Genomic DNA, 16571 nt, shown 5'->3' on the forward strand with positions numbered 1-16571 from the left:
CCAGAAGATCTGCAGTTTGACCCCAGACTCCCCCATTCTGTGTGCCAAAGTGTCCTTTGGCCAGATACTGAAACCCAAATTGCCAGCAGTGTGTGAGTGGTGTGTGATAGAAAAGGACTGCAAAAAGAGGGCCTTTATGAATATGTGTGTGTGAACTGGAGAATAGCAAAACTGTAACATAAAAACTAGAAAAGCGCTATATAAATACAAACCAAATACAAATACCACCAAGTGAAGTAGTGAAGAGGTTTAGATTTTTCTCATTATATTACACTTTGTAAATTCACTGCACTATGCGTAATTGTTGATTAGCATTATTACTAGATACATGATAATTGTTCATATGCCCTGCTTGCTGTTGCCCTGCGCAAGTTTGTTCAGTGGAGCAGCTCAGGGCCCAGCTGCCCCAATGTGGCAGAGCTGGGCTTGCCATGCCCACAGGCTTGAGGGCCAAATTGTGCACTGGTGCTCCCTTTGCTTCTCATCAGGACCATGACAGATGAAGCTCTGTTTAGGCACATTTTCTGCTGCTCTGAATCCGCCTTCTTACTGCACTCATTAGTAGTGGAGCGATGAAGAGCCAGGCATTCAAAGGAAAAGGAAAAGTTTGGTTCTTTTTATTCTTTTAATTGGCCATAGGGAGCAGGCTAAAGAACATTTGGTGTCTTTCTTTGCTGTAAAATGCTGCTCAAATAAATCCTAAGTTCTGCCTGTCCCACCCAACAATATAGGAAAACACTGTTGGGGCTTGAAAAAATAGGGTGACACAAGTTACATTTAATGGTAAATGGTCTGTATTTATATAGAGCTTTTCTAGTCTTGATGGCCACTCACAGTACAGAAAATGGCTACTGAGCAGAAACCTCTCATCACAAGGTAATTGTTCTAGGTACTGCCCTTTGGGGCAGAACATCATTTCTACTACATATGGAAATGCTCTCTAGCTTCTCACAAATGGAAGTGGAAATGAGAATCAATTGACTCATAATGTCTTTCTCCACCACTGTCATCTTACTCACTAGTGGGAGCAGTGAGGTTGGTTTTCTTTGGAGTTGTTAGAGACAAAAGACTCAGGTAAAATAAAACTTCATTAGGTAGACACCACTCTACATGAATAAATATGTTGCTGTGATTGTTGCTTATATAAATAATAGGAGCAATACATGAGACAAAATTACTAACTGGCTCTAAATAAGAAGCAGGGTCAAGACAAACAAACATACACCTAACATTAAAATATAATGTATCAATCTATTTATCTATAAATTGTCTCTATTTATATAGTGCTTTTCCAGTCTTGATGATCACTGAAAGGGCTTTACAGTTCAGTTTTACCATTCACACACATTCATCAATGTGCAGCACATTGTCTATCTCACGTCAGTCACACACAGCAGTCCAGGATAAATCAGGGTTATAAATATTAACATTTTAATGTAGGCTACCTTGAGATAATGTATGTAGTGATTTGGTGCTACACAAATCAATTTGAATTGAATCAGTTAATTGGCTAAACTTGGTTGGTGGTGGTTCCCTGCTGTGGATTCATTGTAAAGTAAATCATACTACTTGTTGTAAGAACTGTAATTATAGTGTTTTTCTAGAGCTTTTCTTTCCATTTTTCATTCCATTCTGCTGTTGATTTTGATATTGCTCCATTTTAGGAAGGATTTCTTTTACCTGCTTGGATTCCATTTCATGCACGGGTGCATCAGAAAAGCAGTAGTGATGGAATAAGCCCATCTTCTGGTTAAGCAGGCAATGGACGACATGACCCCTGGCATTCTGCCATTTAACAAGGCGGACCAACTCTCGGTTCATGGAGGCACCCAGGTCCACAGACCAGTTATAGCTGTGCAGAGTCACCTAAGAAATTATGGTAATGATATCCAAATCAGAAAATCATTGCAGGTAAATTTCTGAGATACATGCTCTTAAACAATCAGTTAGGACAGTGGAACAAAGTAATTGAACATTTTAATAATAATCCAGTAAATAGAAAGATGTACATATACAAATATGCAAGAAGAAATTAGAATCACTAACTCCTGGTTTTCTGCCTCTGAAGAAAATATATTGCCAATATTCGCTTTTTTTTTTTATTCATAGTGTTGAATAAAATTATGGCCAGAATAGTACTTTTGCAGAACATGAGCTCCCTGTGCAGTTGACCTTTCACTGTTTTCATATAAAATGTCACCACTTCATCATTCTATTTTGTAAGACATAGAGTATGCATTTAATGTCATAAGTAGTGTATCAATTGATGAGTTTTGGTCAAAATTGTTAACACTTTTGTTTTTGCCCCCATTTTGAATTGATGTAAAAGATGCAAGATTTCCTCTATGCAAACGGAATAGCTTATTTCTCTCAAATTTGTTCAAGTCTGTTTTTTGCTTCCAGGAATTGTGTACAAATCCTTACAACATGGGCATTATCATATAGCAAAATGAGGCTATGCCGTTGGACGAATTACATGATGACGGGCATCCAAATTACGAAATACTGCGAAATACTAAATAGTAAATATATAAGGCAGTAATTCTAGTATTTGCACATTTCTATTTGCTCATATTTCTATTCACTTACTTTGTATTCAGTATTGTTACTATTTTAGTAGTAGTGCATGTAGCTCTTGCAGAAAATTATTAAAGTGATATTACAGAACAAAGTGAAAAAGAACAGATCACGCAAACATGAAATGTTTTGAACTTGTCTCATTCAGAGCTTGGACTAAGGGATATTCACAAAAGGGTTCCATATACCAAGTCACCTTTTTATCCAGGATGCTGATGAAAAGGAGCCTTTGGCGGGGAGCCAGTCCTGCCCCTGTCTGGCTTGGACTGAATAAATCACTCTGCTCCGCAGCCTCGAAGCGCTGGAAGCCCTTATGAGCTGTGCAGAAGAGAGAGATACAGCAAACAAGGTAAATTAAAAGCTACACAGCACACTGTGGCAAGTCTTTTAACACAGGCTCCCTATTTTTTGTCTAGGGAATCGTTCATCCGATCCTCCCCAAGTTGTAAGAGTCCAGTACAGAAACATACGATTACTTTGAGATTAACCTTTTACATGTAATTAATTTACACATCATTTTACTGGATAACTGCTCAGTGGGTCTATGAGAGCCTTAAGGCCAAATGCACTGAAGTACATAATCATTCTCTGAGATGTTTCAAAGGTTCGGCTGTTTTGTCTGTAATCCTCACAATGTTAAAGTATTTTATCTTTAAAATCTCTTCAAAAGATAGTCACTGGGCTCTCTTTTCCTACAGATCTGGAGCACAAATTGCAGCTCTGTACTACCTTATGTCTCCCCTGGTTGGCCCACAAATATGACAAGACGCACTGCCGGCTATTTAAGGGAATCAGGAAATGATTGACATTTCTGTTCGGATCTGCCATTAACAAAACTGTGCACCTGAAGTTCACTAAAAGATAGTTTGAGATTCCACAGCACTACAACAAAAAGGTTCCGTGCACAGATGAAACTGAGGTTGAACAATGTATATAGAATACACAGAAACATTAGGGTCTTAATTATAATTGCCAGAGTGGTTTTCACCAGTTGAAGCTCAAGATATGTTAGGTATTGCAGGATAACAATGCACCAAATATACAATTCCAGACATTAACCCAACAGAGAAGCTGTGGAATAAGCTCAGAGTTGTCCACACGCAGGGGCGGACTGGCCATCGGGAATACCGGGGACATCCCCGGTGGGCCGATGGCCGAAAATATAAATCCAACGGCCCATCACTATGATGTACCGGCCCACGCCCATCATCGAATCAGCCCTACAATGGTTGAAACAGCGGCACAAGCGTAATTTTCTCCAAGAGCTATACCTATCTATTCGCACTGACTGCTTTTATACTGCTACTCGCAATCGGTCTTCACACTCATGGTGACTATTTTTCGATTTTTTTTTAAGTGTCTTTTAATATGTGTTTTACAGACTTCGGAAGTCCAAAGTAAGAAAAGATCTCCACCTTATTAATAAACACCTCTAAATTGGTTCTTACACAGCCGAAGTGTAGAGAATTTGGATTTGCATACATACACGCAACGCGGCACCCAGTTATACGCATGCGCACCGCCGTGTATTGAGTGGGCCGGTCTGACAGAAACTCCCGGGCCACTTTTTTCCCCCAGTCCGCCCCTGTCCACACGGAATCTGTCTGAGATGAATCAGCTGTGTTGGAAGAAAAGTTCAAAACTCATCCTAAATATTCATCAGGTTTTATTTGCAACTACTGGAAAAGATTAATGGTTCTGTTAAATTATCCCTTCTTGCTAATGTTCATAGCAGTTGTGACATGTTGAGTCGACGAAGAAGACACACTAAAATGAGAGATATATAAAAACTAGAAGGACTGACTCAATTTAAATTATTGAAATAACAGGTATATATTTTTAATTAGGAGATTCAAATTTCTGAAACAAATGTGACATGGACAGCAGAACTTTTAACCACAAAAGAATGATCTCATTGTAAATGCAACAACATCAGTCAATTCTGATTCTACAATGAAATTTAAGAGCGCTCTCTCTAGCAGATACTAGCTTGTAGACAGCAATAAAAACAGTTAATAAAATCTGCTGCAGCGACATTGGTAATTTTTAAGCTTAAGTAAGTTGAATGAAACTTGACTATCTGGAATGAAATGTTTGGATATATGGAATTAATATTTAAATATATTAACCATAACTTGAATATATTGATTGAAATTTTTGTATATATGGAATATATACTTCTAGTTTTCCTGATGTGTAGTTATTTAGTGATGGTGCGGCAAAAATATATTTTCTAAAGGTAAGTGAAGGTTTAACTGACAAATCAGTAGTATTGATATCCAGGGTCTGACATAAATTTTGAAATGATATGTCACGTAGGCTGGGATAATATTTTTACAATGACATCTGCATAATAGGGGAAAACAAGCAATCACCATGAGTGTCAGGGACAGGGTAACAAACTCAATTAAGTTTATATTAATTGAATCGGGATTAGGTTGGGGTCAGAAGGAAATATGCATCCGAGCCACACTTAATCTTGTAGCAACATGCAAACAGAATATTACACATCAAAAAACAAGATGGCACCAATGCTTTGATGACATCAGATTACATTTAATATATTTAAACTTTCATTGATTGTATTTGAACTTTCATTCCACATATTCAATAGCTAATCATTTCATTAAACGTAATACAGTGGAAATCACTTACAGTGATCACATTTGTCCTTGGCCAAAATGATCATCTGGAATTCTGAATGTAAACCTAAAGGTATATTGGGAGGACATATCAATATCAGAAGCATACTGCCTAAAATAGACCAGATCCGGAATGTACTTAATGACTCTAATTTAGACTTTTTGTGCCTTTCTGAGAGCTGGTTAAATCCTAATGTTCCTACTGACCTAATTGACATATCAGGATACACATGCCATAGGAGAGATAGGGCCAAGGGAAGGGGAGGGGGTGTTTTAATTTATATTAGGGAACATTTTAAATGTGTAGAGCTTAAACTGGACCTGAATTTAGAGTGCCTGGGATTGAATGTAATGCTATCCCCTAAAATTAAATTTAATATCGTTGTACTTTATAATCCGCCATCACATGATGCAAATGTCTACAATGAACTGAAGAATCTTCTATCTGTTGTCGATAACTGTCATGAATGTATGTTGTTTGGGGATTTTAACATCAACTGGCTCGAAAAAAGTGGTAAATCAAAACTAAAATCAACAATGGAGAAATTTAAATACAAACAGCTGATCAGTAGAGCTACACGAATCACTAGGAAAAGTGAAACCCTTATTGATATGACCAGAGAAGGTTACAAAAACATATAATCTAATAACTGGCCTTTCAGATCATAATATGACTGATGGTACGAAAGCTAACAAAAAAACGCCTAGTACACCACAACAAAACAGAAAATCTAATTCTAACAACTGCAATTCCCAAGTCAAAAGTTGGTGACTTTGAACATGACTTGAGTGTAATTAATTGGGAAAAGGTAATTAAAGAGCAAGATCTAAACCACAGTGCCAACAACTTTGTCTCAACCCTTTGTGATCTAATTGATAAATACACACAAACCTGGAAAAGCAGACCCAAGAAATTATCTCTTCCATGGGTCAACAGTGATATCCTTCAGATCATTAAAAAGCGAGATCTTGCTCTTAAAAGGTCTTTAATAACAAAACACAACACTGACCACCTTGTCTTTACAGGCCTGAGGAACAAAGTAGTGTCTGAATTACGAAAGGCCAAGACCAATTACTTCTCCAAACTCATTGAAGAGGCCAATGGTAATAGTTCAAAACTGTGGCAACATATAAACAAACTAACCAACTCCAGCAAGCATAAACACCCCAAAATAACCAGTCTGAAAGTAGGTGATACTCTTATCCATAGTAATGAGTCCATTGCAAATGTTTTTAATAGCTTTTTTATTGAGTCTGTACAAGAGCTGGCGAGTAATTTTAAAGCTACGGAATCATCTACCAAAGAATTTGACAATGCTCATTCTGACTCCTTTTATATTAAATTGGTATCTCATGATAAAGTTGAAAAGGTGATCACAAACATGAGTAACTCCAAGTCAAAAGATATTCATAATCTTCATGCTGCATTAATCAAGAAACATCAGAGCTACTTGTTAGAGCCAATCACTTACTTAGTTAACCTGTCTATACAAACCAAAATATTCCCAGAAAGCTGGAAAACTGCAATAATTACCCCTGTTTATAAATCAGGAGACAAGGACATAGCGAGTAATTATAGGCCTATTGCTATCCTCCCTGTTGTCTCAAAGGTTCTGGAGAAAATTATAGCTGAGCAACTAATGGAACATCTAGAGTCTAACCAGCTGCTTCATCCACAGCAGTTTGGGTTTAGACAGAAATACTCAACTGAAACAGCTAATTGTTATTTGCTTGAAAGCATAAAAGCTTCAATGGATAAAGGAAATGTTGTTGGGGCAGTGTTCCTAGACCTAAAAAAGGCCTTTGACACGGTAAACCACAGTACTCTAATGAACAAGTTAAAATCGTTCAAAATGTCATCAGAAGCTCTGCAGTGGTTTGCATCTTACCTGGAGGGGAGAGAGCAATGTGTCAGGGTCAATGGGGTCAGGTCCCATCTGCGTGCCAACAGCATGGGTGTACCGCAAGGGTCTGTACTTGGTCCACTTTTGTTTTCTATGTATATCAATGACCTACCAAACTGCTGTCCGGGGTCCAACTGTCAAATGTATTCTGATGACACTGTTATCCATGTGTCCAGTAAAACACCCAGCTTAGCAGGTGAGCACCTGACACAAGCATTACTCAGCATTTCAAAATGGCTTGAGCTGTCTCAGTTGACCATTAATGTGAAGAAAACCGTCTCTATGTGCTTCTCCATCCGTAATAGGCCTATCACCGATGTTTTCAAGGTACGAATCAAAAATGAATTAATTGAAACGGTAAATGAAGTAAAATATCTGGGCATCATCCTGGATCAGAATTTAAAATTTGTTACGCAAATTAAGTATGTTGCAAAAAAGGCAAAACTAAATCTAAACTGTTTCCGTTTCATAAGAAGGGACTTGTCATGTCAAACGGCCAAATTATTTATGCACGCTATGATATTTTCTCATTTGTCATACTGTATCACATCATGGTCACAAGCTTCTTCTACTGCATTAAAACCTATCTTCTCAATATACAAACAGACAATAAAAGTCATGGATCGGAAACCCATGAGATGGCATCACTGCGGCATTCTAAAAAAACACAACCTTTTCACCTTTGATAACTTTATTAATTTTAGTCATCTTCAATTGTTTTTCAAGTGTGTAAATAACCATGTGTCACCACTGTTGTCTGAATTGGCCATCAGACGTCAGAGCTCTTGTCGGGCAAATACACGAGCCTCCATCAATGGTGATTGTCTTGTTCCCATGCACAGGACATCTTTCGGTCAGTCTGTCTTCTCTGCAAAGGGGGCAAAACTATGGAACCTCTTGCCCACTAGTCTAAAACTAGAGACTAACAGCAACACTTTTAACAGATAACTAAAACAACGGCTCAAATCAAATCAACAGTGCTCACACAAATAATTTACAACTGGTTATTGTTTGATCATGCTGCCTTTGTTCTCTACGTAGCCTATATATATATATATTCAACTCATTATATTGCTGCTCTGTACTATACTGTATACTGCATTTTTACTCTTTTTAATTATCACTATCAGTTTTTTATCAGTATTTGATCTTGTTTCTGTCTTGTTCAGTTTCTTTTGTTGTTTTCAAAAAGCCTCCTGTGGACAGGTGTTGTAAACTAGCATTTATGCTAATACACTGTAAACAATGCATCTGGTTCGTCCAATGACATTGTCATGTCCATGTCCAAATAAAATAAAATCAATGATCACTATAAGAGGTTGATGACTGATATGGAAAATTCCACTGACCAGTGTCTAGGGTAGTGGAAATCCCCTGACTGGGGTGTCTCACTGCTGTGATACGATCTACCTGACAGGATTGAACCCTTATTTGGCGGTGTCTCACTGCTATGACCTTGATAAACAGGGTATAGGCCCTTGTTTTTTGTGAAGTTTTCTTCCAACTGGTTCAGCGGACGGACATATAGACACAGATGATGATCTCATGTCTTCTTTTTTCATCTTATGTGTTATGGAAAGCCTATAAGGTCTGGCTTCTGTGAACAAGCACCCGTGCTTGTTGTATAAACTCTGCAGGACTTATTATTATAAAGAGTCAAAAGCAACTCTAGTCTGAGAATTAAATTATTTCAAATCTCAAAATGAATTTCCATCACATTACTCTAATCGCATAGCGTAGCTTCTGTAGGATAGTCCCAGAACTTGAGGGAAAAGTAACATTGTGCACTTGCGTATATGCGCACGCACGCACGTGCTACAGACTTTTAAAGTTTGACATTAAAAAATGTTATACTGTCAAAGAAACAAGAGCAACACTTTAATTACGGTCTACCTCCATATGCAGGAAAAAAAAATAAAAATAAAATTCAACAGAAAGAAACAGATCATACATTCAGTATTTCTATAGGGTCAATCCTTGCATGTGAGAGATCGTCATAATCGATCACCCCTTTTTATTTCATATTGTAGTTATGTAGCTATATTTCTCTAGTTAAAGTATTAGGCCCGAAGTGCCAGAACCCTATTGTATTTGTTTCGGTTTGTTATTATGGTTGGAGGCCTAAAGGGCCAGAAACCTATTGTTTTTACTGTGGGTTGTTATTCGTATTATTTGTAGTCTGATGCCTCAGCTCAAATTCACATGAGTTGGAAGGAGCTAGACACAAAACTTAGCACAATAACTGGAATGGATGTTCATTAACTTTCTTTGTAACATGAGCTCAATTGGATTCATGGCAGTGCTGTAATCAAGCTTTGAAAAAGAATTGTTCACAGACCACGCTTTCACAGCATTAGTCCAATTGACTCAAAATTGTAAACACATATCCAGCCAATCTAAACAAAGTAGATATTTGGCAGAAATCAATAATTATGAGTCATAATAAAGTATTTGAAAACAAAAAACCTAATTGACTTTAGACAGCCATAATGAATCACAGACTGATAATAAATATATGCAATATATGCATATATGGCACAGATTAGTAAACAGTACATAGGATGAGCATCTTGGCAGAAGATGACAGCAGAGAATTTTTAGAGATGCTGGTTTAGCTGTTACCTTGCTCTGTGCTACAATGCCACTGATTGAAGTTTCGGCCAACAAGAATGAAACTCCTTGTGGTATCTGAAGGCTGGCTGAGGTTCTGGATAAGAGGAAATGGTACGAATATGTCTCCAGATGGGGGGTAGCTAAAAAGGATTAAGAAATGGAGAAAAACATTATTACAATGTACATATAACACAGCTATTACACAATGCTTGTCTGAGATACTGAGGACAATGTGAAGTTAATATTTGATAATGATGAGCTGTCAGATGATTACAGATTCACAGTGTTAAAAAAGAAGTATCATAAATGTTGTTTGCATATGTTGCAGTTTAGGCTCTGCAGTGTAATGGCTGAGAGCATCTGAGATTTTAATTCGAAGTTGAAAGATGTTGTCAGTAGGACGATTAGCTTTAACAAGAGGTGAAAACAGCTGTAAATGTAATAGAAAAAACTTTCCCCCTATTTTCTACATACAGACATTACAGAGAAAAAGAAGGAAAAAGCTACTTGGCACTGTCACGTACATTGCTGTAAGTGCATGTTACTAATTTACACAAAATTATTGTGTACAGTGAATTGTACATTTAAAGTGGAATTGATTCAATTTCTGCTAAGGAGTAAAGCTGACTGAAGATGATCCGATGTAAATTTAACTATCAGCAATCAAAGATGAAATAATCAGTTTAAGTGCCTGCGGTAGGTCAAGTCTCTGCACTGTAAATAATAGGACCATCAGCAGGATGTCAGCATTGAGAGAAGTTAAACGCCAGTTGAAGTAACTATTGCGGTGCCCATTCCAAGTCTGCCTGTTTGAAATGGGCTGTTTGGTTGACCTGTGGTAATACTCTGATCCGAATTATTCTTTGTCATTAGTGACTATTCCTCAAAAAGACCTACAATATACTGTCACTTAAAAGTTTGTGACGGTATATACCTACTACATACTGCATTGATATATTAAAATCATTATCTTCATTTTAAAATCCTTATTAATGAAGAAAGTGCTACATTTTTGGGTCTCTCTCCCAGCTTGACGCGATTTGCATGGCATTCTGGGTTCCGTTCACTTTGAAGCGTGGGTCTATCCAGCCCTAACACGTGGTCCTACCTCTGTACGTGAAGGCAAAATCGAAAGGGATGGGCTAAGGGCTAGGGCCAAGGTGAAATAGGCCTTTATTTAAACAGTCTATGATGCAGAATTAAGTTAGAATCTGTTGTCTTCATGTGTTGGTTTTTCCAAAATGATTTTATTGTGAATGTTTTCCATAAAATGAAATTAAATTAGCCCTATTACTTAATATTATATAAAGCATTAGAGGAACAAAACAAAAAAGTTTTTTATTATCAAATGCACAACAATAACATTAAGCAGTCGCTGGCAATGAAATGCTTGAGTCACAGGCTTTCTTCTAGCAATGCTCAAAGTAATTACAACTCAAAAAACAAAATTTGAATGAAATAGTATAAAATAGAATATTAAATCATTTAAATAAAAAATAAAATATATATATATATAAATATATATATAAATATATATATATATACAACTGAAGAAAAACTATGTGCAATAGTGCAAATATGCCACGGTGCTGATTTAGTGAAGGAGATAAGCTTCCTTTACACAAATGAATGTATGTGTCAATCTGATATTATCCAATATAAAGTGCCTGAGTCCACAAAACACTTTTTCGGTTTCAGGGGTAAACAGTTTAGTTGACTGGTTATCTTGAAGCCCTGACATTCATATTCGACCCGAAACAAGGTCATGTATTGGATTCTGCTCGAACAAAGTTTACACCCTGAGACTCCAGAAGTTTTTTATGGACTCTAACACTTCACCCCTGAATCGGCACAGGGGTGAAAAGACATTGAGTGAATTTTCATTTTTGGATGAACATCCCTTTAAGACCTGTCCACCGTAGGTCACTTTGCCATGATTCTCAACAATGAATGACGAACATAAATAAAGGAAAAATGTGTTGATTACAACCTTGAACATGATTAAAATTATAATTATTTTATACCCGGCACGAAAACTAACCTTGTCCTTTCAAATACCTTCACAGTCGTATCACTGGCAAGAGTACTGACCAAACTGACTAGCTCTGCCAAGATAGAAGGCAGCAGGAAGTGTGAGGCGATATCAGCCGTGCACTGCTGAATGGAGGGGCAGGCTGTATTAAGGGAAGGAGCAGAGATAACGGGTGAGAGATACATCATCTAACAAAATATAAAGACTCTACATCAGGAAATGTAATCCATCAGAATTTTTTTTTCACTTTTTGGGAAGCTAAATAATATAGGCTCAAATCAGGCTCCAAATAGGGTCACAAGGAATATTGCTTGTAAAGTGGTGTTTAAACATAATTTTAATGTTTTTAGTTGTAAAAAGTCGGGCGTAAATACAACTGCATTAAGGAGTATGTAAATATCTTGACTTGCATGAAATGCATTGCACTATTTTCATTCACCCCAGTTATGGCAGCTGTTAGATTAATTGACTTGTCTAGAAAAAATATTTTTAATGCAGCTTGTTAGTTAAACATACAAACCTGCATGATCTTTTCTAGCTTGTGCATTATTGGAAACATTTATATATATCCCAAAAAGACTTAAACTTATAGACAACAAAAGAATCAAACAAAGGATATGAGTGGTGAGATCATTGTGGCTAGGGATTAGGGTATTTGTGCATATATATATACAAATCAGAACGACTAAGCACGTGGAGCAAGTGTATTAGATTTGTCTGCGTGTGAGTCTTACGGCAGAAATGAGGTCATTGTGCCGGGCACATTGTTAAGAAGTTTTGATCTTAGTTTTATGGTTAATCATGGGTGTAGAAAGGTGTTATAGATTTTTAGGAATAAAAAATGGCAGAGGGTCCTCTGCAACCCAGGTGAGTTGGCTTGAATAGTTTACAATGCACATTAAACCATTTTCTTCTACAGCATTTTCAGATACAATTTAACCCACCTGGGTCAGAGAGGAGCCCACCAACTCAACCACATTTGAAAAACAACTAAAACTTTTGGACAATAGAACCCCCTTTCCTTTATTAAGACACTTGCATAATGAGTGGAACACAATTGTTCAATCAAATCCGGTGTAAAGACAATGTAAATGCAACTGTATTCTGATATATATTTTTAAAAAATTATAATTTTCTATTCATGCAAATTCTTCATAGGTTTCAAAGGTTACGATTAGGGTTCAAAACTTTGGAATCCTGTGTGACCTTTAAAGGCTCAAAATATGTTTGACCCTAATCTAAGGACATCAAATAACACTTACCAAGTTTCGCCATGAAAGTTATCCATGCTTGGCATATATCCTGGTAAACAGGGTGAAGGGTGCCTAGATCGCCCTCCTCCAAATGAGACAACTGCCGCCTACAGTCAAAAAACATGCATTCATTATTAAAAGACATGTTATCAATAAAGGACGATTAAGAACTTCACATACACTTATCATCTGGTCTTAGAGGTGTTTCTGCTGTGGTTTAACAGTCAAAAAACATGCATTCATTATTAAAAGACATGTTATCAATAAAGGACAATTCAGAACTTCACATACACTTATCATCTGGTCTTAGAGGTGTTTCTGCTGTGGTTTAACATATTGTTGATTAGCTGTCAATCGTGGTGTCTTGGCAGTCTATGTATATGAAAAGGTCTCCACTGTATATAGGCAATTCTTCTGGTTATTTTTTACAACTAAAATACAAATTATCATTTATTGATTGATTGATTATTTATTTAAGCCTCGCAAAACACATTGAGGAATAAGACCCTCATTTAAATAGGTGCCGAGGGTACAATGTAGAGTTAATACATTTCAATAAGAATGAAATAAATATGCTATATATATATATATATATATAGCATATTTATTTCATTCTTATTCTTATAAAATAATAAAGTAATACAAGGGAAGAGGTCATAAACAATCATTTTTGAAGATTCAATAAAATAATATGGTTGAGTCAACTAACAGTTACAATCACTGCAGGAAAAGTCAGTTGTACATGAGATAAGATTTAAGAATCCCCTTAATGAAATAACTGAGCACAACCTTAAAGATTTTTTGACCTCATTCAAAAATGTATATATTACACTACCGTTCAAAAGTTTGGGGTCACCCAGACAATTTCTTGTTTTCCATGAAAAATCACACTTTTATTTATCAAATGAGTTGCTAAATGAATAAAAAATAGTCAAGACGTTGACAAGTTTAGAAATAATGATTTTTATTTGAAATATTAATTTTGTTCTTCAAACTTTGCTTTCGTCAAAGGATGCTCCATTTGGAGCAATTACAGCATTGCAGACCTTTGGAATTCTTGCTGTTAATTTGTTGAGTTAATCTGTAGAAACTTACCCCAACGCTTCCTGAAGCACCTCCCACAAGTTGGATTGGCTTGATTGGCACTTTTTGCGTACTATACGGTCAAGCTGCTCCCACAACAGCTCAATTGGGTTGAGATCTGGTGACTCCACTCCCTTACAGACAGCATACAAGCTGCCTGCTTCTTCCCTAAATAGTTCTTGCATAATTTGGAGGTGTGCTTTAGGTCATTGTCCTGTTGTAGGAGGAAATTGGCTCCAATCAAGCGCTGTCCACAGGGTATGGCATGGTGTTGCAAAATGGAGTGATAGCCTTCCTTATTTAAAATCCCTTTAAACTTGTACAAATCTCCAACTTTAACAGCACCAAAGCAACCCCAGACCATCACATGACCTCCACCATGCTTGACAAGTGGCGTCAGGACTCTTCCAGAATCTTTTCACCTTTTCTGTGTCTCGCAAATGTTCTTCTATGTGATCCAAACACCTCAAACTTTGATTTGTCTGTCCACAACACTTTTTTCCAATCTTACTCTGTCCAATGTTTGTGGTCTTTTGCTCATATCAATCTTTTCTTTTTATTGGCCAGTCTCAGAAATGGATTTTTCTTTGCCACTCTGCCTAGAAGGCCAGCATCACGGAGTCGCCTTTTCACTGTAGACGATTACACTGGCGTTTTGCAGGGTACGATTTAAAGAAGCTGACAGTTGAGGACGTGTGAGGCGTCTATTTCTCAAACTAGAGACTCTAATAAACTTGTGTTCTTGCTGAGTTGTGCACTGGGGCCTCCCACTTCTCTTCTGCTCTGGTTACAGCCTGTTTGTGCTGTTCTCTGAAGGGCACAAACAGGCTGAGTAGTTCACTGTTGTAGGAAATTTTCTGTTTCTTCGAAATTTCACGCATTGAATAGCCTTCATTTCTAAGAACAAGAATAGATTGGGGAGTTTCACATGAAAGTTCTCTTTTTCTGGCCATTTTGAGAGTATAATCAAACCCACAAATGTGATGCTCCAGATACTCAACTAGCTCAAAGGAAGGCCAGTTTTATAGCTTCTCTCAGCAGCTAAACAGTTTTCAGCTGTGCTAACATAATTGCAAAAGGGTTTTCTAATCATCCATTAGAAACCCCAAACTTTTGAACGGTAGTTTATATATATCAGCTCAGAGACAGCATTTAAAAGTGTCTACACTGAAATGTTCAAACATCCCCGCTTGCATTACATCCACTAAAGTAAATATACATTTACACTACTGTTCAAAAGTTTGGGGTCACTTAGAAATTTCCGAATTTTTAAAAAAAAGCACTTTTTTTCAATAAAGATAACATTAAATTAATCAAAAATACACTCTATACATTGTTAATGTGGTAAATGACTATTCTAGGTTGAAACATCTGGTTTTTAATGAAATATCTACATAGGTGTATAGAGGCCCATTTCCAGCAACTATCACTCCAGTGTTCTAATGGTACATTGTGTTTGCTAATCGCCTTAGAAGACTAATGGATGATTAGAAAACCCTTGGGCAGTTACAGAGTAACTGGAGCATAACAGTTGTGGGTTTGATTATTCTCTAAAAATGGCCAGAAATAGAGAACTTTCCTGTGAAACTCTATTCTATTAGAGTTATTCTTGTTCTTAGAAATGAAGGCTTTTCCATGCGAGAAATTGCTAAGAAACTGAACATTTCCTTTAACCGTGTGTACTCCTCCCTACAGAGAACAGCACAAACGGACTCTAACCAGAGTAGAAAGAGAAGTTGGAGGCCCCAGTGCACAACTCAGCAAGAAGACAAGTATATTAGAGTCTCTAGTTTGAGAAATAGACACCTCACAGGTCCTAAACTGGCCGCTTCTTTAAATGCCAGTATCAACGTCTACAATGAAGATGCGACTCCGGGATGCTGGCATTCTAGGCAGAGTGGCAAAGAAAAAGCCGTATCTGAGACTGGCCACTAAAAGGAAAAGATTGATATGGGAAAAAGAACACACACATTGGACAGAGGAAGATTGGAAAAAAGTGTTGTGAACAGACGAATCAAAGTTTGAGGTGTTTGGATCAAACAGAACAACATTTGTGAGACGGAGAACAGGTGAAAGATGCTGGAGTCCTGACGCCATCTGTCCTACATGGTGGAGGTCATGTGATGGTCTGGGGCTGCTTTGGTGCTGGTAAAGTGGGAGATTTGTACAAGGTAAAAGGGATTTTAAATAATGAAAGGTATCACTCCATTTTACAACGCCATGCCATACCCTGTGGACACTAAAAATTTATTTGAAAAAATACATTTTTCAAATAAAAATCATTATTTCAAAGATTGTCAATGTCTTGACTATATGTTCTATTCATTTTGCAACTCATTTGATAAATAAAAGTGTGATTTTTCATGGAAAACAAGAAATTGTCTGGGTGACCCCAAACTTTTTAACGGAAGTGTGTAAAGGTCACCTGGGTGCACTTTATGTATCAATAATATTTACATATTTCATG

General features: G+C 37.0%; 1 protein-coding gene across 6 annotated transcripts in view; it reads right to left on the reverse strand.

The window, feature by feature from the left end:
• szt2 (SZT2 subunit of KICSTOR complex) overlaps positions 1-16571 on the reverse strand; it is a 172220-nt gene that overhangs the window by 32637 nt on the left and 123012 nt on the right. For all 6 annotated transcript variants that reach the window (XM_062396270.1, XM_062396266.1, XM_062396265.1 and 3 more), the window contains 5 exons: positions 13031-13128; positions 11778-11910; positions 9746-9876; positions 2774-2895; positions 1681-1866 (listed from right to left, as the gene is read on the reverse strand). In XM_062396270.1, coding sequence (XP_062252254.1) covers positions 1681-1866; positions 2774-2895; positions 9746-9876; positions 11778-11910; positions 13031-13128 — 670 coding nt within the window. The remainder of the gene's footprint in view (positions 1-1680; positions 1867-2773; positions 2896-9745; positions 9877-11777; positions 11911-13030; positions 13129-16571) is intronic.

The sequence above is a fragment of the Platichthys flesus genome, chromosome 9, assembly GCF_949316205.1.
Source record: "Platichthys flesus chromosome 9, fPlaFle2.1, whole genome shotgun sequence".
NCBI lineage: Eukaryota > Metazoa > Chordata > Actinopteri > Pleuronectiformes > Pleuronectidae > Platichthys > Platichthys flesus.